At 40.5% G+C, this 21,940-nt stretch overlaps 1 protein-coding gene across 1 annotated transcript in view; it reads left to right on the top strand.

Annotated features, from left to right (window-relative positions):
- Rims1 (regulating synaptic membrane exocytosis 1) overlaps positions 1-21,940 on the top strand; it is a 497,773-nt gene that overhangs the window by 73,933 nt on the left and 401,900 nt on the right. Inside the window, 1 exon segment of the mRNA XM_032900856.1 lies at positions 6,179-6,259. Within this exon segment, the coding sequence (XP_032756747.1) occupies positions 6,179-6,259 (81 nt within the window).

Raw genomic sequence — 21,940 nt, 5'->3', positions numbered from 1 at the left:
GTCTTCATAGAGTATCAACTCTTGCCATTTATCATCATCTTAGACATCGTTATTCGTTAGTTCACTTATATGTGTGGAAGAGGGAATGTGGGTATAAAGTGAGTCTGAACAGCTGGGAGACTGCCCCCACCACCACCAAGTGAGACCTGAGAATGGAGTTTGATGCAAATGCAAGAGATTTATTTTCCAGCACATTGGGGTCAACCCTCAATTAGCCCCTCGTGGCGAGTGACTAGAAGGCAATCCCAAATGGCTATAAAAACCAGTTTTTATACTTTTTAGCAGTGCAGGTTACATCAGCAATGTTACAGTTTAAACTTATTGACTAAACATATTGACCTTTGAATCTATTGGCTAGCAAGCATATGACAAGCATCTGTACTCTATCTGGGACGAGAGGGTCAGGTGACTATCAGTCAGTATATTCTGGAGTTCTTTAAGAATGTCTCTACTCCTCAGACACTGTCCGAGAACTGTGAGTGGAGAATGAACTTGGCTTAGCCTTGACCCGAGGTGGAAAGCTGGTACTTGGCCTAATCTTGACCTGAGGCAGTGGGTGTAAGGCTGGTGAAAGCCCCTAGAATCCTTTAACACCCAACTCTACCACACACTTAAAGAGAGGAGAGAGATGGAGAGGGAGAAAGAAGAGGGAGATTTCCATTCATGAAATCATCTACTGAGAAATACATACCTTTTTATTAAGAAAAAGAACCATATAGATAAAACAAAGAGTGGTGTTAAATTCAAATCACGATGCTATTCACTATACATTATACATTGAAGGTGTTTTGCAGAAAGGTGGTATAATTTCAAAATATATGTTATCTATTGTGTTTTCTGAATCATGTCTTTTACCTTGTTAAATTAGTTTTGTAAGTCTGAAGACTATAGCTTTTAATTTTTAATCAAAATATGTGGCAGTTTATGGTGTATATCTGGAAAATTCTAGGCTCTTGATATGTATTAATAAAGTTCTCTACTATGGACCAACTCTTATTTTAAGCAGTGGGAAACATGCGTGAATTCTGTAGAGTTAGGGAATACAGTGGATGCTTGGGAATGTGTGACAATCCTCCCTGTAGAACATTGTAGAGGTGAGAAGACTTAGTATGGTGAAAGACTTCAAAGACCAACATTTGAATGAAGTCATGATAGGGTAAGAAGTTTAGTCATACAAGTTTGGGAAAGAGTACTCTAAGCAGAGTTAAAGACTTCCACACAGACGCTAACATGAGCATTGGAGACATGGCCACATGGGAAGAAACAGGAGAGGGTGAGCTCCCAGAGTTACGGGATGCTGGAAGACATCAGAGAGAGACTGCATTTTACCATAAAAAAAGGCTGGGAAGCCACTGTAGAATTGTAGATGGTGGTGTGTCTTATCTGATTTATCTTTCATAAGATTCTCTTGGCTGCTGGGCTGAGAATAAACTCAAAGACCAGAACAAGAGGAAAGACTGAGCAATCCACCAGAAGTCCATGGTTAGAGTCCTCGAGAGGGCTCCATGTGGAGAGGTGCTTGCTTCCAAGCCTGATGACCTAAGTTAAATGTTCGGGACCTACCGAACATGCATGGTAGAAGGAAAGAACTGAATCCAGTAAGTTTTCCTGTGACCTCTAGATAGACACCATGTGCTCAGAATTAAACTGAAAACAGTTTCTGTAGAGGGGGGATGAGACACACTTTCAAAACAGACTGGAGACCTGTTTTGAAAACGCAGTCAGTGTGGTAGATTAGACACAGAGTGTAGGGGAAAGAGGAGTCAAGTTCAGTGTTTAGACCAAGCAGCTAGAGATGGATTTTCACTTTGAACAGAGATAGAGATGCCCACCAGGGAGTCGGGTTTGGAAGGATGAAGGTTCATTTAGGAGGTGTTGCCGTGTAGAAGCCTGTAGGGTGTTCTGTGCTAGAGAGGCAATTACATGTATGACTGGGGTTAAGGAGGGAGCACTGGCCTGGGGACAGGAAATTTGCATATATTTTATGTACTTAGTGGCAAATGACGTGGTTGAGAACAACTTGAAATATTTCGAGGGTGAGAAGGAGAGCAATGCAGTTAAAAAAAAAAAAAAAAAAAGCCTCTCACGTTGCTTTTCGCTGGCCAGCAAGTCAGATGACTGTGCATTTGAAATATTTCATTTTCTCATCCTTAGGCTAGTTTAACTATCCTTATGCCTTTAAGGCGAGTATGGGTAACACCGGGGAAGCTGGCGCATGCACGATCATTTCTCCTGTGCTGTTTAACTGCAGCTGTCTTCACTAATGATAAGAAGAAACCCATGAGACTAAAGGCAAACATGTCAACAGCTACAGCCTATTAGCAACAGCTTAGAGCATGGTGTGTAGCTGCCCCAATGTTAGCTATGAAACGTGGAACGACTTAAAGTTTAAATTAGGATAAAGTTTTATAAAGTAGTGATGGTGTTTTTATGTAGAGGCCCTGATAGAGGGGAGTGATTGCTGACCTCCAAATGGAAAGTCTCAAAAGAAGGGGAGGGAGAAGGGGAGGGGGAGGAGGGAGAGGATGGGGGAGGGGTAGGTGCAGATAAATAGACAGGAGGGAAAGGGGGGGGAGGGAGAAACAGATTATGTAAATTGTGTTTCTTGAAGGCATCCAGAATTTTTAATTCACATATGCTAGTATCTGGAAGCACATTCCCTTCCTGTTTGGAGAGGCGAAAGCCTTTCTGTAGTCTCATCCGCATGCTTGTGGCAATGTGAATTTCTCTCCCCTGTGTATGTGCATGGACAGATAGAAGTGGTTGAGTGGGCAGTTGGCAGCCACTCACTGAATTGATTGCAATCGTTCTAAAACCAAGGGTGGGGTCAAGAGGAGCATTCCCCTGAGGTAGCTTCAGAATGCCTCATTTGCATAAGACTTCAGTGATGCTGGAGAGATAAGAGAATACTTACATGCAAGTACAAGACTGTAAGAGTCCAGCTTTGATTTTTATATCCAGGAATTGAAGACATCACAGAGGACTTGAACTCTTGCTCAGACTGTAAAGGTCCCTGGAAGTGAACATCATACAGGATTTCAGTGGAAGTGAATCCTGGAGAGACCTTTAACACAGTGAAATACTATTGTGTTTCTTAAAGGATGCAGGGATCTTACTCACTAGAATGTACCTAATGGGTAGGGAATAATGTAAATTTCTGGAGCTAAACAAATTTTATACATTATAACTGTCAAAAATATTAAGATTATAACTCCACAAACAGATACATTTCAATTATAATTGTAAACAAATATTAATCTGTATAGGCTAACAGAAACCTCTGAGAAAATTATGTATTCATTTTGACTTCTTCAGAATATAGAGCATGTTTTTTTATTTTGTTATGAGTAGCCCACCAGAGATGATCACTCAAACACAGTTCATTGATAATTTTCATTACAGTTAGCTGGGACTAAACCCAAGTGCTCATGAAGTAGGTATAGTACAGGGTTTTTGCAGAGAAAATCCATATCTGGCATCTCACTGGAAACTGCAGGGAACTGCAGAAGCAAGCAGTTTAACAGAAGCTAAGGTAAGGGGTTAGCTAGCAGGAGTTTCTACATAAACAGGCAGTTTAACAGAAGCTAAGATAAGTTAGCTAGAATATCCAGACGTTGGGTTCCTAGAATAGAGTTTGGTGATTTTCCATGGGATTAACCATCAAGTAGGTCAAATTCTAGTTAAACCCAAAATTGCCTCAGCAAGAATACAAGAGGGAGTAGCCTCCGTACTCTTTTGCCCTGTCACATGCTTTTGTCTTTAGAAGATGTTTTTATCTGAAATAATTCAGATTAGACAATGTAGGGATATATGCTACCATGACTAAGAATCCCTTTAAACTGGATAAATGATGAGCAACCTAAAGCTAATTGTTTCTTCCCTCAAAACTCAGTTTCGGTATCTATCTATATCCATTGAGGGAACATATATCCTCGGGATAAAGATCAGTATGGGGGATGTGGTGGTGTTGTCTGGTTTTCGTTTTTGTTTTTTTGAATTATGTCTAAATCAAACTTGTTCAGTAATCCAGGGTTTTAATCCCTACCACATAGGAAGTTGAGACATTAAGGTAACAAACAGGTCTGAGACCTGGTTTACAGAGTACAGAGTGAGTTCAAGACGAGCTTGGGCAAGTTAGTGAAAAGGGGGTGGGGGGCTGGAATGAAGCAGCAGTGGAATGCTTGCCTAAATTCAATCTCCAATATCAAATATAAACAAGGAAGTAATTTAAAATGTATATATCTATATTTAAATCAATCCTAAGCGGACCGTATTTGAGGGGCAGTGTGCTTATTTCTTATGACTTAAGATTCAAAGTTCAGAAATTCAGATCAAGGGTGGTTTTTCTGTTTGTTTTATTTCGTTTTGTTTTGTTGGTAAGTTTGTATAGCAAGTGCAAATGGAAGAAATATAGAAATATACCAACTGGTATAAAACCAAACCACAGGGTCTTGAGATTAGGTATAGCTTTCCAAAGACATGGCTTTGTAGTTACAAAAAAAAAAAAAAAGTTTGGCCTATCTGCAATTCTTAGAAGATAGTCACTTCAAAGAACAAAATGATCTTTATGTGGTAGATTAATTTCCAAGTTTTGTACAAATACTTGATCCTTAAGAGAGGAAAAAAAGCAGAATTTTCATTCTCAAATTCTTAAAAAAATTTCCAACTCAGTGGTATTTTCAGAAGCCAACCCATGTAGCTCAACCAGGCTGTGTGTGCTATTTTGGGCTGAGTGAGAATTGTCAGCAATTTTTTTCCCCCAGTGCTTTGAAATTTCAGATACTGGGCATTACACCTTGTAAAAGTGAGACTGAAGTCTCGAGCCTGAGAAATTCTCACGGGTGGCTTCGAACAGCTGCCTTCCTGCAAGTCGTCTTAGTACTGATACATGAATAGCTTCTTCATGAGGCTGTGACAGTAGCATGAGGCGTCATTGCCCTCCCCTGCCTGCCCATCTATTGGCCATTGGCAACAGCAGATTTAGCCTTTTTCCCAGGAGGAGGGACATGGAGAGTTTGGAATGGCTCCCTCTCTCTTCTCTCGTCATGTTGACATAGTGATTTCCGAGTGGACTTGCTGGTGGAATGAACAGTGTGTGTCTGTGTGTGCACATTTCTGTGCCCGTGTCTGTGTCTACCTGTGTGATTTCTTTCAGAAGTGGAGAACTTTGCCTTGCAGCTTTTCCTCTCACCAAACAGTTTATTACCACCCGAGATCTTCTGGAATAACATTAATTGGCTTTAATTTTGAGCAGTGTAGGCCAAATCTCCAAGAAAGTTCTTAAGAGCCAGGCTCATGCGAACAGGCCCAAGAACCTTAGGGCATTTACATCTAACAAGTCTCTAATGCCCTGCGTCTTCTGTACTATAACCAAGCCTCTCGTTAGAGCTGCATTTGCTTTGAAGCTTTATGAAGTATATGAGTCATTCAAGTAGAGCCAAATGGAGGTGTTTTCCTGATTTTGGCCGGTGGATACGTTTGGTACTCTAAGCCCCATTAAGACAGTAGTAAGAATGTCAACTCCCATTTCCCTTTGGAGCACTGGCACTTGACTACCTTCTGCATTGACTTTATCATGGAGGACTTAAAAGAAAGAGGCTTTTAAGAATCATTACACATGTGAACATACACACTTCCCATGTGAACCTGTCCTTTACCTCTTTCTCCTCCTCAGCTTAGAGAGCATTGGTAGCATGGAGGAACATCTACCCCAGATCTCTTTCAGCATAGGCAGGAAGACCTGTGTGGTAGGTTAATGATGGGCAGTAAGAGTCCGTATCTTTTAGAGAGACAGTCAAAGCCACAGAAAATTCTGCTTGATTTTTTAACCTGTCAACACAGCAGCTGTTCCTATTTTTAAGCTCTCAGAAGTCTTCACATGGGGAGGCCAAGGCTTTCAAATAGCTTTTCTGCTATGGGAAAAGCTGCTGACAATCATTTTACTGATGTTAAAAGGAAAGTCAAATATCGAGGCCAGCATAAAATGTATATGGGTATAGTTGAGCCTGTAGAAACACAAGTCAAAGGATTCCAATGTCCAGGGCCCTTTTAGGCCCAAGGTTAATGGGCTCTATAAGACTTGCCTTTAGATTGTGTTTTCAGTACGGTGTTTAATTTCCAGATATGCTCTACCCTCTTATAATTAATAGTGCATTGTGCTGTCTATCATGCGCCCCAGGTGTGTTGTCAGGGACATGGCGAAGCCTGCTGCCTGCAAAACACCAAGAAATGCTGAAAGCCAGCCCCATCAACCACCACTGTAAGTACGGCATTGGTTTCATTGACTGCAAATGTCACCTCTTACCCAGATTATTGGTTATAGATTTATTAATCACTTTGCATGTGGGAGTAGATATACTAGTGTCTCTGTTGTATGTGTAATGAAACAGCTGCTACTAGTCAGTTAGATAAAATTATCTGTAAACAGGAGCTCTGGAGTAAGGTGTCTTTGTTAAGCGATGTTTCTACTGTCATATTGCAGGAAGCCGACCAGAGGAGAGGGAAATGGTTTTACAGCATCACAAACTCTGAGTTTGGTTTTAAGTTATTACTGTCATTGGTTTGGGGATGCATAAGACATGGATCCTTAGACTCTCAGAAGTGAGGAGTCAATCGTCAGTGTGCAGATGGGGTATCAAGCAGAGGCTAGAGGAAATGAACAGGTAGTCTATCTCCTAACCCTCATATTATCATGTTTAAAGGCAATAACAATCTTAAGAGATTGGATTGTTTTCATATTTTCCACATGAAATTGGATTGTCTGCCTACTTCCATGATTATTTTTGTTTCTTAGGTGTAGGTAAAAAGGATGATTAAATGTGACCAACCAAAGGTTAACAATCAAGGGTGGGAGAAGATACCGAAAATTTAAAAAAAAAAAAAAATATATATATATATATATATCACTTTTAGTTTCCCATATGGCATTTAAGGAGATTAAATAATGTTAGAATTCTGCACGCCACAGATGATGCAGTCAATCTTCAGAGTATAAGCATTCTCTTAAAGACAAGATGAAATTTTCCTAAAAAATGCATACTCAGCAGCAACTTCCTTAGCAGAAGCATTACTGTGAACCACTCACTCCTGGGAAATGTCTCTTTCCAAAGTTTACAGGAGGAACCTTTGAAGAAATGTGTCTTTAGATGAATTTTCTTAACATCTCTTTAGCTATCGGATAAATGTTTTTATGCAAAGCCAAAGGGAAGCGACGAAGCAGTAAAGAGAAAGCTCTAAAGAGAGAATTAAATTTCTCTGACTAGCCAATCTCTATGGCAAGTTTTTATTAGCAATGATAAAAATTAAACAAAATTTAAAGGAACGAATGTTTTCTTAGGGTGATATAAATCTTCTATGAGCATCACAGAAGCCGTCACACTCTACGGAATTTTAAACCTCTATACATCTTACCTAATCAAAATCCACACTGAAAGTTAGAGTTTGTGTTTTCGATGTTATCTCCACTTGCTGCTTTCTCCTAAGGTTTGGCCATGGGAATGCTTATGTTTGGCATGTTATATATGAGAACAAAGAGTTGTAAATATTTTAAACCTTAGTATATAACATTTTACACCAAAGTTTAGGACATTTACTGGATGTGTTAAAGATTTGATCTCAATAATAGACGTGAATAACAATTTCTGCATAATCTGTATTTTCTAAGGAACGAATTTGATTTGACCATAGTAGAAATGATTTATAATTACTTCGTGAATGCAAAAATTCATAAAGACCCTAAGTGGTTATATCACATACTTCCTTTATGTATTACTGTTTATGCATATTATATAGTATTTTATTTCATATTTGATATGGGAATCTCACTGTTATTCAGGCTTGTCTAAAAATCCCAGGCTTAAGGTATCCTCCTGTCTCAGCTTCCTCAGTAGAGGGACAGGCCTGTGTCACCATGTACAGATTTTTTGAAAAATTAAGTCCCCTTATTGTATGGACCATTTGCTTATGACGAAATTAGTCTGGATAATTCCCAGAAAGCTTCTGATCTACTCTGATGTCTTAAGAAGTATCTGATTTCTTAAAATTAATATTGATTTATAATATTTTGGCTCCCCACCATTGAAATAGCTTTATTTTATTTTATGTGTATAACTTCCAGTGTCCATGTTGTACATGTGTGTGTGTGAGTGTGTACAGACATTTAACTGCGTCAGAGTTTGACGTCACTAGTGCTCTCTACCTTATCTTTCTGTCTCTTTGTGGTGTGTGTGTGTGTGTGTGTGTGTGTGTACATGCACATTTGAGTGAGTACAAGTGTGTCTGTGTGTGTCTGTATGTGTGCACAAGAAGATGCCAGGGGAGACAGTGGTGTTCCCTGCTCTATCTCAGCTCTATCCACTTGACACTAGGTGTCTCAACAAATAGATGCCAGGTTGGCAAGCCAGTAAATCTGTCATCTTCCTGTCTCTCTGCTTTAATGTCAGTGTTACATGGTGGCCATGCTAGGCATTTTTATGTAGGAGTCAGGGATCTGAACTCAGGTTTTCATGCTTGTGCGGTAGGTACACCTACCCACTGTGCCATTTTCTCAGGCCATGTCCACCTTCTGGATTTTTTTTTTCATCTGAGTCAAGGTCTCTCACTGAACCAGACTAGCTAGACTCTCTGGACAAGGAGCTCAGAGGATCCTGCCTCTGCCTTCTATCACTGGAGTGACAGAAACTCACAGCTGACTCTGTTTTATGTAGACGCTAGAGATCAGAACTCAGATTCTTGTTATCATAGCAAGCAGTTGACACACTGAGCCATCCGTGGTCACTCTATTCATTGTGGTGCTGGGGGGTTGGATCCCGGGTGTGAACAGGTAAAGCAGTCACTTCTCAGCAGTGCACAATTCCATTTCAATGGGATTCACTGGGTGCAAGTTACACATTCACTTGGATGTTAGTTACAAAGTAGCAAATATTGTTATCTCTAATTAAGACTTTAGACTTTTTCCCCCCTTCCCTACACTGCTCCCATCTTTATTATTGAGACAAGGATAGTATAGCCCTGGTTGTCCTGAAATTCACTCTGCAGACCAGTCTGGTGTCAAGCCCACAGCAATGGGTTTGCCTCTAAAACTTCCCAGTGCTAAGATTCAAGGTGTAGTCACTATAGTAGGTGAAAGCACGATTCGTCACTATTTTTCTTTATCATCTTTTTTATGTTAATTAAATTTATTTATACTCCTATAGTTGGAAATCAGTCATAACTTAAGTAGAACCTAATAACATGTCATCAGTGGTGTCTCTGGCTTTGTTGGATATGAAGCAACAATTACAGGCTCCTTGAAACCTACTTTCTAATAATCTATTTCCTCTCACTGTAATTCTCTGATGAAGAAAGTAGACCTCTCTAGGTAAATGGAAGAATTTAAAGACCAGGTTTCTTATTTCTTTTTACCTTTCATAGAGGGCAATATTTGTGAATTAAACTCTCCATATGTGGAAAGGATGAAAGGAAGTTAGGAGGGAATTTTCGAAGACAGAGTTTGGCCATAAATGAGTTGGAAAAAAAAAGTTGAATCACTCTGTTCGTAGGTCAGAAAAAAATTGACAAATATCAGTGAAGAAAACTTCTGAAGGTTTGAATGGAATAGAGTAGAATACGATAAGAATCCACTCCAGATTAGGATCTTAGGACAGGGTTATTATTCAAGGTAAATGAGTAGAGCTATACATTTTAATATCCATCACATTTAGTTATGAGGCTTTTACTGATGGGGTTTAATTAGATCAGCATGGTCAAATGCATATATATGTATATACGAAATTGCATTTCTCTGTTGGCTGTGGAGAAAATGGAATTTGAATATGACATAAATAGAAACAATGGCAAATCTCTCCACAGACTTTGTATAGGTACTGGAGAGATGCGGAGGCCTTAGAGGAGAAGGGCAGACCTGGAAGTAGTTTTTTGAGAGCTAGAAGCTAGTGCATGGGGATCAAGCTTTCTGGCCACCCGAACATATTTATTCATTCATTATGAGGCGCCATATTCATGCTTGGATGATAGATGGATACAATGATCAGGAAACTGAGGTAAGGAGATAAACCAAATCTAGGAGAGATGGCCAGTGTGATGGTGAGTGTAGACATTGGGTTAGTGATTTTGCGGTATCTGTGTGCTATCCAGCTTTATAAATTTAACGTACAGTTGAGGCTGTCTGATGCACTTGGGTAGGTATGGAAATAGGTGGCATCAGGAAGGTTCTTTGGGTGAAAAAAACAGCAGAGAGAGAGAGAGAGAGAGAGAGAGAGAGAGTGAGAGAGAGAGAGAGAGAGAGAGAGAGAGAGAGAGAGAGAGAGAAATAGGGAGGGAGGGAGGGAGGGAGGAGAGGACAGAGAGAGAAATTTGGATAAAGCAGTCCTTAAAAAGATAGGACAAGGAAGAGTATTTTGAGCTTATCTGAGAAGTCATGGAATAACTAAAAAGTATGGTCAGAAGCAAGGCAGTGCAAAGATTCATGAGGGGAGTTCAACATTTCCCATGAACTACAAAAATCAGGAAAGAACCGCATGGATTGGAAATGGACCATGACTTTGGCCATACAGAGGTGATGGATAGCAATGGTGTAGCAATTCTAAGTGACTAGCAATGGTGTAGCGGTTCTAAGTGATGAGCAGGTGGAAATGCTGTGGTTGCTTGGAGTCTGAGAAGGAAATGAGAAGCCAGGATCAGAAGACGATGCTTGAGGCTGACTTTTCCCAGACACTCTCCTGAGTGCAGAATGTGCCGGGGAGAGTCCGTGTGTTCGGTAGGTACACGGGAAGCAGACTGCTGAGCGTGCTTCATGCATCCTAGAAGTCATGATCCACAGAGGCGCATATTGACGCGGTTGGTATTTCTGAATGCTTTGTAAACTATTCAAAAAGCCCTTCGCTATATTATCGAAACATCGCCAAATCATATTCTAAGCATGCTCCATGAGTTATCATTTACTCAAATCAGCAAATACATCAAAATACTAGTAGGATTCAACAAATTAAATCATATGTCCACTACCCCTCAGGATGAAGATATGTAGGTATAATTAATATGAATTTTTTGTTTCTTGGGTTACTTCACAAGTTGAAGAGGAGGAAATTATATAATCCAATAAAGTATGGTACCTCATGGTAACTGCTACTCTACAGTTCTGTTGAAGAGAGGAAGAGGTCTGTTTCATTTTGCTTTAGTCTGGCAAGGGAAGGGCTTAAAGAGCTTGCGATAGTTAATATGAACTCCGAGTTTAGTAGTTAGGTGAATTTGGGGTATAGTTTCTAGGACAGAGTAGCTGCTCACAACATCAAGCTGTATTGGGATAATTTAAAACATGCTCTCATTGCCAGAGCCTATGACTAAGTGCTACATTTTTCTCTCATTTGGTATTGAGGTCACTCTTAGGAGTGAGTGTAAGCTTTAATCTGGCCTGATATACCCTTTTATTGGATGTTTCTTATCCTAGATGTATGATCTGAGATGAAATAGTCCCCATTTATGTGGTCTTAGAATCTCCCATGGTCATCCACTGTCCTTTCTGCCACCTCTCTTCAAGAAACTACCCTGTGCGTAAGGACAGTCTGTGTCTTCCCCTTGATCTTCCTAGGTGCCATCTGCATTGATGCAAGCATGTGTGCCACACACATCATTCTTTCTCCAACTCGTCAGATGAGTCAGCCTTGAAGTGAGGAGAAGGCTGTCCTCACTGTTCTCTTCTAACAGCCTTACTTCTGCAGATCTCAAGGGCATGGCATTTTCGACAACTTTTGTGCAGACTCAATCATAACACAGAGACTTCTGAGGCCCAAAGTACATGGTTCTAGAACCAATTTAATCATTTAGATTAAATTGTGGTAGTATACATTTAACCTACTTTTAAAATAGCCAACCCCAAGAACTAAAAATAAACACCAGGTAATATCTCTCTCTCTCTCTCTCTCTCTCTCTCTCTCTCTCTCTCTCTCTCTCTCTGTATGTATGTATGTATGTATTATGGTTATACATTTGTATCTAACACCACAGTTACATCTCTCTGACTCTAAACCAAAGTGTGTCTCTAATAGTGTAGGCAGATATTCTTGTCACTATGTCACTGTGTATTTAAACTCTGCACATCACACATGCACATGACCTTTAGTTTGTGTGGCCAGATGCTTACAGCTAAGCCTTGCTCTAACAGCAGACAGAGTATCTGGTATCACGCACAAGAACAGATAATCCACTGGCCCATCCTCAGTATGTCGCCTCCCAGTCTTGAATGCAGTGACTCCTCCCAAAGTCCGGGAATGACCCTTTCAGCTCCGAATCTCACTCGTCCCTATTTTTAGAACCTTACTCCCTCTGTCCCCTCTGAGCTGTGTCATTTTTTCCTGCCCGTGAAGTTACTTGAAATTTTCTGCTGTCTTTTTCTAAACACTTTTGATTTTTCAATCTCAGCACAGATGTGGTCCACCCCTTCAGCGGAATCATGTTAAGTCAGCGTTGATGCAAAGGAGGCATTGAGAGGAAGGGGAGTGGATAGCTTCAGCTGGTGGCAGCGCGTGTAGTAGGATAAGCAATTCATTGCTTCTTCAGCTATGAGTTGACCTAGTCATTCTCCTCTCAGGAAATACCAGTCTTCACTAGTTGCATAGAATAATATACAGTCCTAGGTATTGTCCAGATCACTGCGGAGGTTAAAGGGTAGAATGAAACCTGTGTCATTGAAAGAATGTCAAGGACTGAAGAGTCTAAGAATTGGTAGATGTTGGAGGAGAAGCCTGGAAAAATACAAGTCAACCTTGTGAAGATCCAGAGTAAGTGAACTGGAGGCAGAGCAGAGGGGATACACAACAGTCCTCCTAGGGTTCATGGATATGTTTAGAAACCGAAGGAAATCCAAGGAAAGCAAGCAAGACAGCAGGGGATTAGACAATCAAATCATGTAGTTGCGAGGCCTACAGGCCTTTGAGTGTGTGGAAAGCTTTCTCAGAGAAGTCCTTCAGAGAAGAAAGAATCATGATGCAGTGTAAGTCGCAAGGGAGTTAGCAGACATTAGGGTAGTCTTGGCTGCACAGTCATGGCGGGTGTGGCCAGGGAGATAAACTGAAGCGAGAGGAATGTAGTCAATGAATTGTTCAAGTGATGCAATAGAAACAGAGTATTCAGTTGTTGTTTTTTTCTTTCTTTCTTTCTTCTGCTGTTGTAAATACCATGACCAAAAGCTTCTTGAAGAGGCAAGGGTTTATTTGACTCGTGTCTTAATCTATCATTACTATGGGAAGTCAGAGCAGGTGCTCAAGGACAGGAACCTGGAGGCAGAAACTGTGGAGGAAGGCTACTCACTGGCTTGACCTCTGGCTCATCTTCAGCTTCTCTTCTCATACAGACAAGGGGTACCTTCCCAGGGAAGGCACCCCCCGGAGTCCCACATAAATAACCAATCAAGACTGTTCTCTGATGACACGGTCTCAAGCCACTTTGGTAGAATCAACTTCCAATTGAAGTTCACTCTCCCCAGAGGACTCTGGCTTGTGTCAAATCTATAATAAAGACTAACCAGGACCCAGGGAGTAGAATTTTTTAGGGCATGTATGACCTCTAGCATGCCTTGTGTTCTTTGAGTCACCATTGCACCGATGCATTTTCTCATATGGTTGTAAACAGGTGCATAAATGAAAAACACACACGTGAAAACTATTTTAGAGATCTTATTTATGTTACTTTAGTAATTTAGTGTGAAATTTCAGTGTTGAAGATGAAAAAAATACCTATGGATAGAGAAATTGAGTAGAAATCGAACTATTAGATTTTTCTGTCTTTAGCAAATTCATTTTGTGTGCTCGCCCCCACTGCGGTGATCTATTGAGACGGAAGATTTAATAATTCTGTCGGTGAACACTCCTAAGAAAATAAGTATTTAGTAATGCGTACCAGATAAAGTATTTCCACCCGGAACAGATATACTTCTTACTAAGTAAAATCTAGTTAAGAAGGACTAGAACATGTTTGTAGACTTTTTTTTTTGTCATTTAGAATGAAATTAGAACAGCCAGTAACTTGAAAACAGAAAATCTGGGGAACACTGACATTTCCAATTCGTGGTTATAATTAGAGAGTGACAGAATTTTTTTTAAAAAAAAATGTGTGCCTTTCATAGTCTTCCTTTTCTTTCTGTGGTTTGCAGGCTAAAGCACATCATTCTGTGCCAGTGTCCCAAGTCTCCCAGAGCCCCTCTTCTCTGCTGTAATCCCATTTATAACGTTAGTGGAAGATAACTCATTCAATTTCTTGGGTATTAAATCTTCAGTTCTATAAAAAGTGGTTATGTGTTGTCATGAGCTGCCTGGCCCTTGGTTACATTCACTGGTTTAGCATAGTTGACAGCACTGCCCCAAACTAACTCTTTAAAAAATGTATTCTTCTCTCATATAGTACCTCATGATGTTAGTTTCCTCTCTCTCTTTCCCTCCTAGTCCTTCCTCCCTCCCACCCTCTACCTCCATTCAGTCCTCCATTATCCTTCAGAAACCAAACATAGCGTATTAAGTTGCATTAAGACTAGGCACCTCCCCTCACATTAAGCTGAATGAGGCAACCCAGTAGGAGGAAAAGGGTCCCAAATGCATGCAAAATCTTAATCAGAGAGGCTTCAGCCAACAATTGATGGAAACAGAGGTAGAGACCCATAGCCAAACATTAGGTGGAGTCCTCCCGACCAGGAAGAGGAGAAAGGATTGTAGAAATCAGAGGAGTCAAGGACACCACAAGAAAACCTACAGAATCAACCAGAACCAACCTGGACTCATAGGGGCTCACAGAAACTGAATTGACGATCAGGGAGTCTGCATGGTCTGAGCTAGGTCCTCTGCATATGTGTTATGGTTCTGTAGCTTGGTCTTCATGTGGGACTCCTAACAGTGGGAGCAGAGGCTGTCTCTGAACTTGGGCCCTCCTAATGAGTCTGTGTGATTTTGTGTGGGTTACCCTTGTGTTAGATGTTATGTTAGTCTGTGTGATTTTGTGTTGGTTACCCTTGTGTTAGAGGTTATGTTAGTCTGTGTGATTTTGTGTGGGTTACCCTTGTGTTAGATGTTATGTTAGTCTGTGTGATTTTGTGTTGGTTACCCTTGTGTTAGATGTTATGTTAGTCTGTGTGATTTTGTGTGGGTTACCCTTGTGTTAGATGTTATGTGAGTCTGTGTGATTTTGTGTGGGTTACCCTTGTGTTAGATGTTATGTGAGTCTGTGTGATTTTGTGTTGGTTACCCTTGTGTTAGAGGTTATGTTAGTCTGTGTTGATTTTGTGTTGGTTACCCTTGTGTTAGATTTTGTGTTGGTTACCCTTGTGTTAGAGGTTATGTTAGTCTGTGTGATTTTGTGTTGGTTACCCTTGTGTTAGAGGTTATGTTAGTCTGTGTGATTTTGTGTTGGTTACCCTTGTGTTAGATGTTATGTTAGTGTTGGTTACTGTGTGATTTGTGTGTGGGTTACCCTTGTGTTAGATGTTATGTTAGTCTGTGTGATTTTGTGTTGGTTCCCCTTATGCTTGTTGAGCTTCTTGTCTTCCTCTTTCTTGTGGTTCCCCCTCTTCTTCACTCTATCTTTTTGTCTCCGTGTCTGTCTGTCTGTCTCCCTGCCTGTCTCTGTGTCTGTTTGTGTCTGTCTCTTAACTCCCTTTTTATGTGTATAGAGAATGCTTGAGCCCAAATGTGTCTGTTTTTCTGTCCAAGCTGTCTTTTCTTCCTCCTGCTCGTTTTCTCTTTTTGATTGTATCAGTGAACGGGTCGTTTGGTTGCAAGTCCTCCTGTGGGTGCTGGGAACCAAACCTGGGTCCTCCGCAAAAGCAATAAACGCTATTAACGCCTGGGCCATTATCTACCCACAAAGCATGCATTTTAAATGTTAGCTGTGAAACTATTTTACTGGGTGTGCTGATTCATTTTTACTGTCAACGTACACGATTTAGAGTCACTTGGAAGCAGGAACCTGAACTGAGCCATTTCCCAGATTGGATTGGCCTATGGCCATGTCTGTGTAAGTTCATCTTGATTTATGTTGTGAGAGGACTTAGCCCACTGTGGGTGGCAGGTGGATTGGGGCTATACAGGAAAGCTATCTGAGCATAAGCCAGTAGACAAGCAGGGACGCAGAATTCCTCCCTCGTGTCATTTTGACTTCTTGTTTAAGGTTTCTGCCTTGACTTACCTCACATCACAATACCGTGATGTATTGTGACCTAGATGTATAGATGTATAAGATGTATAAGATGACCAAACCCTTTCCTCCCCTAAACTGGTTTTGGTCACCTTATGTGTATAAATGTTTTGCCTACATGCATGTATATGCACCATGTGCAAGCCTGGTACCCTCAGAAGGCAGAAGAGGGAGGGTGTTGGAGTCCGTTGAACTGCAGTTATGGGTGGTTGTGAACTCAAGTCTTCTGCAAAAGCACTCAGTGCTTTGAGGATATGTATTTTATTACAAGAAAAGACAGCAAAGGAGGCTACTGAGTAACTTGAGCCCAGTTCTTTCACTTTCTCAAAGTCCTTCTTTTATCTCCTGGATAGCCAGAAGAAAATTAATGTCATCGCATTTAAAGTTTTGTGGATGAAATTTAAATGAATATCCAGAGAAGAACTTGAGTTGTATACTGTGTAAAGCCCTGTAAAAATATCGACCTATTTTTTCTAGAGCATCAGTGGACAATCTGTAGTTGTTTGTCATTTCATTCATTCATTCATCAAATCTTTATCTAGATCCTAAGTATCCTCATACGGGGATACTGAGAATAATATTTAGCCAGTGCAGAACAGTGTGGGTTACATCTTTTTATCTCTACATATTTATGGGAGTGAAGTGCAAAGTATGGGGGCAGTGATTCCTATACTGTAGAGTATAAAATTCCCCCTAAGCTGCATATGTAGAAGGGGTGGGAAATAGGTATTGGGGAATTTCCCTCAAATGATGTGGACCTTCCTCCTTGATCCAGCATTACTGATATGTACCACGCATACTCAGGAAGATTGATGACTAACTGAGATTGGGTGATAATTTCTTGAGTAGAAAGTAATGTGAACACAACTCAACTGAACTTCATTTTTAAGACTCATGAACAGGAACCGCAAAGAGAACTTGATACTGGCAGCATTATTATTAGAGAGTTCCTGAGCCTCAGGGCCCAGCCTCGTTGCCCTGTGAATCACTGCTAATTCCTCTGCAGCTCTACAGAGTCATTTGTTCAAATGCGAATGGCCTGCCTGTGCCAAGAAAATAGATGGTTGTTGTACAAAAACAGGAAACCGAAGAATCTGTACTCGCATTGAGAGGGAAGTGCTAAGGAAAAAGAAAAGACGAAGGAAAAGACCATAGGCAAAGTGTGCAGAACATTCATGATCATAGATAAACAAATATATTTACCCACTATGTAATCTACATATATGTGTGTGTATATATATATATATGTATATATGTATTGCAGATATATCTAAACTCTTCACTAACTTTAGATACCATATATATGTATATGTATATCTATATTTGTATGTATCTGTATATGTAACTATATCTGTGTATATATGGATATAGATGATATGTAACATATAGGTTTACATAATGTATATATGTGTGTATGTATATATGTGTGTATACACACACACACACACACACACACACACATATGCAAGAGATAGAATGCCAAAGATTTCTTAGATCTTTCTTAACTTCTAGTAACATTAATTCCCACTGTTTTCCAGTAACCTATAATTGTGGGATGTATTTTGACATTCATTAATTTTTACTCACACAATATTAGAAAAATAATGAGCTAAATAGGTGTGCCTTACAGGTAGAAAGACCATTTAAAACCATCACAACAAGACTAGGAAACAGCCTACAAGGTTCTCAAGAATACAAAGAGAAATAACCTGTGTCCTAAGATTCGCAGATCAGGAAAATTAGTTAGGGCTGAGAACACTCGATATTTTACTTCATGCATTGTATGATATATACTGTCTGAAGCTTTTCCCTAATTATATGAAATATAAATTTTCCACATAACCTGCGTCCCTGCACTAAATCAGAGGGTGAGGAAATGAGGCCTCATAAACTAATATAAAATACTTGATCTGCCATTGTAATTTATCATCTAATTGTATAAGATAAAAGATCTATCAGTGGAACAATGAGTGGCTACGTCCACAACTAAGTAGTTAAGTAAGGTGGAAATGGTATTTGTAAATATTATAGATAAATACATAATATTATGTGAGTGTATATGTATATTGCCAACCTACTTGAAAAATGAGTTGTAATCACATAAGAAGGAAAAGATAATGGAACCATTGGCTGAGAAAATAGTTTGAGCACAAATTTTGAATTGTGAATGAAGCCTCAGGCAAGTGCAGTCCTGGTATATGGTCTCGATTACGAACCTGGAGAAGGGGACTGGGACTAGTTTATTCGTGTCCTTAAAATCCATCCTCTAGAAACTCGTTTCGTTCAGGGTCTGTGGAGTTGGAGCCATCCACTTGAAAGATGTGCTTCTGGATAATGAGTCTGTAGAAAGTATCCATAATGGATGAGGATAGGGTATTCCTGGAGAGGAAGGGGCCAATTAGCAGATGATTAAAATAGACCAGACATGGTTATTAATAGGAAAGATAATGACGGTGCTTATGGAGAAGATGGATGAGTGAGCTCTGAAAGGAGAGGGGATCAGCCCCCGGTAACTAGGGAAAGGAGCCACGAAGAAAACGGGAGTAAAAAGCTCAGGTTTTTATTTTTTTTATTTTTCCTGAGGATGGGATCAGTTATCTTAGGAAAGACACTGAAAAATAATCAGGTCCAGAAAGCCCTGCAGACAGTTATGTTCTCTCAAGTGTACACTTCTTTTCTGCTCTTTGGAGCCATCCACTAGGGGAGAAGACCCTCCATACAGAAGAGGAGAATGGCACACACCTCAGCCAGCGAAGCTTCACACCAGCAGGAGAGCATCTAGTCTTAGCCCTTAGCTATTGACTCCGTTAGTGAGGGCGTCATCTGTAAATTACTCTGCTTCAGACACTTGTTAGGCATGTGACCCTAACAGGCTCTCACTATTGGCAACCACTCTTTCTACTTTACATAGAAGGAAACTGAAACACAATGGTGTAAATCACCTGTCTGGGTGCCCACATCCTTCAGTGGTGAAGGTGGAATCTGACTCCAGGCAGGCTGATTCCAGAGCCCTTGCTAATATGTCAGACGTATCCCTACTGGTAGTTTATTTGACTTTCCTGAGTGAGGATCCACAGAAGACTTCTGTTTCCTTTAGTCCATGGAGAAGAACTAGTCAGTTAGAAAAAGAGGTCTGCATGCAAGGGAACATTCTTTGAAGAAGTTATTATTTTGAGGGCTTTGAGGTTTGGAAATGTTTTGATCCTATTCAACTCCTTCCCCCATCTCTTCCCAAATCTACCTCCCTTCCCTACCCTAGCCTTGTGTTAAGAAAAATAGAAGAGGAGGAGGGGGAGGAGGAGAAAAAGAAGGAGGATTGGGAGGAAGAGGGGAGGAAGAGGAGGAGGAGGAGGAGCCTCTCAGAGTAACTATGCTACTCAAATAATCCCTTCATATGTGGTCTCTCATCTGGGAAGGTTAGTTTTAGCATGGGTGTTTCACTTGGAATACACTTAGAAGTCAGGAAATGACTAAGGAGTTTTGGGAAAGAAGTATAAAGACAGTGGAGTTTCAATGCACTCATATAAAGGGGCAGAGGGGACTAAAGAGAAAAGGAAGAGTGAACCTAGGGTTGGAGAGTAGAGATTAGTAGGAGGAGGGAGGATGGGGAGAGAGAACACTAAAGATATATTTGAAAAGAACATGTGAGAACCAATTGCTGTAAAGTTTTAAGTGTGTGTGTGTGTGTGTGTGTGTGTGTTATATATATATTATAGATGGATGGATGATAGATAGATAGAAGGAAAGAAAGAAAGAAAGAAAGAAAGAAAGAAAGAAAGAAAGAAAGAATTAAAGTATGAAGTAGGGTTATCCCATACCACAGCAGCCGTGCCTCTACTAGATAGCAGAAGATACTACCTAAAAAGCCCAGTGCCAGGAATGGGTAACAACTGTTGGAGTTATTGGCCATTGAATTCCCACATACCAATAGGCTATTGCTGTTGCATTTATTGTCCTCCTGACTGTGTTGGTAAACCCTTCTGCTATGGACACCACATACAAAGACATATATGACCTCACCACACTGGCTGATCCATCCCTGGAAGCTTCCTCCCTACTGCTTAGCTTTAATAGTTCTGGAAGGCTCCATGCTATGCATGAATGCTAGCATGAATGGGGAACAGTTACCATCAGTCATGCTCTGAAATGAACTCTGCACGCTGAAACAGGGACTGGCCTGGAGAGAGATTCCCACAGACACAAAAACCCATTTTGTGTCTAAGATCAGTGAGGAAGCCTCTGTCTCTGCAGCCTTCAGCCCAAGGCGAATGAACTCATTGAAGATGCGCCACTGGAGGGATGGAGACATAGGCAGTGTTTTAGCTGGCGACATATCCTAGGGAACTTGTGTGTGTGTGAAGTGATCAGGCTCTTCGTTTGGTTTCCTAGCAGAAAGGGGCATTGTTCTTTAATTCTGAAAATATTTACACTAGTTATTTGTGAAAATCTGCTGTGCCACCTTGGGATATATATCACCTATTTCTCTAAGAGGATTTGCTGAAAAAATAATTCACTTTCTCTCTTGTGTGTCTTCTCTCTGCCTGTAGTTCTTCTAACAATGGTTTGCGTTGTATGGAAATCTTTAATGTATTGAACTATGTGCATAAGACACATTACATCATCGGATGCTGGCATAAATTGTTGTTCAAGTTTTGAACCATGATGTGATTAATGAGTAACAATGGACAAGTGATTCCTAGATAGATTCTTCTCTTTCCCCTATTAATAACAGCAAACTGAGCTAATGCACACCAAGTCATAGAGAATAGGAGAGAATCAGAAAGGAATGAAGGCCTCTTTCATTTTCTTTCTTTGATTTAGAAATAAAAAAATAATTGCCTGCCCATCCAGTGAGGAAGAGGTGTTCTTACCAACTGTTATTCTGTGGGGTGACAGGGATCGTAGAATACACATAGGAGGGTTTGGAGGAAAGGTCATGGGGGGAGGGTTAGAGTTGAAAGGGAGAGGAAAGAGTAATTAAAATAAAAGATATGTGGAGTGGATTTTGAGTTCCTTGGGTCACATATGCACATGTGCATAAATGTATACATATGCACATATATGCATGCATATATACATATATGTGTACATCGTACACCCATACACATACACCTACACGTATTTGTATATATATCTGTACAAGTTGTCTGAATGATGATAGGACACGAGATTTTTGCACTCAGGGTATAGATCATTTACCTGATTTTTTTTTCAATTTTATTTTTCTCGGATATTTTATGTATTTACATTTCAAATGTTATCCCCTTTCCTTCCTCTCCCATGCCCTCTCCACCTGCTTCTATGAGAATGCTTCCACTCCCACCCACCCACTCCCTCCTCAATGCCTTGGCATTCCCCTACACTGGGGAGATGAGCCTTCACAGGACCAAGGGCTTCTCCTCCTATGGATGTTAGACAATGTCATCTTCTGCTACATATGTGGCTGGAGTCATGGGTCCCTCCATGTATACTCATTGGTTGGTGGTTTAGTCCCTTGGAGCTCTAGTGTGTTCTGTTTGGTTGATACTGTTGTTCTTCCTATGGTGTTGCAAAGCCTTTCAACTCCTTCAGTGTTTTCTCTAACTCCTCCACAGGAGGATTCCTTTGTTCATTCCGTTGGTTAGCTGCAAGCATCCTCATCTGTATCAATAGGGCTCTGGCAGAGCCTCTCAGGAGTCACCCATATCTGGTTCCTGTCAGCAAGCACTTCTTGACATCAGCAATAGTGAGTGGGTTTGGTGGCTGCATATGGGATGGATCCCCA

Source organism: Rattus rattus, chromosome 4 (genome assembly GCF_011064425.1).
Source record: "Rattus rattus isolate New Zealand chromosome 4, Rrattus_CSIRO_v1, whole genome shotgun sequence".
NCBI classification, from domain to species: domain Eukaryota; kingdom Metazoa; phylum Chordata; class Mammalia; order Rodentia; family Muridae; genus Rattus; species Rattus rattus.
Note: the sequence above shows the minus strand (reverse complement) of the source record. Positions and strands in the feature narration are given on the sequence as shown.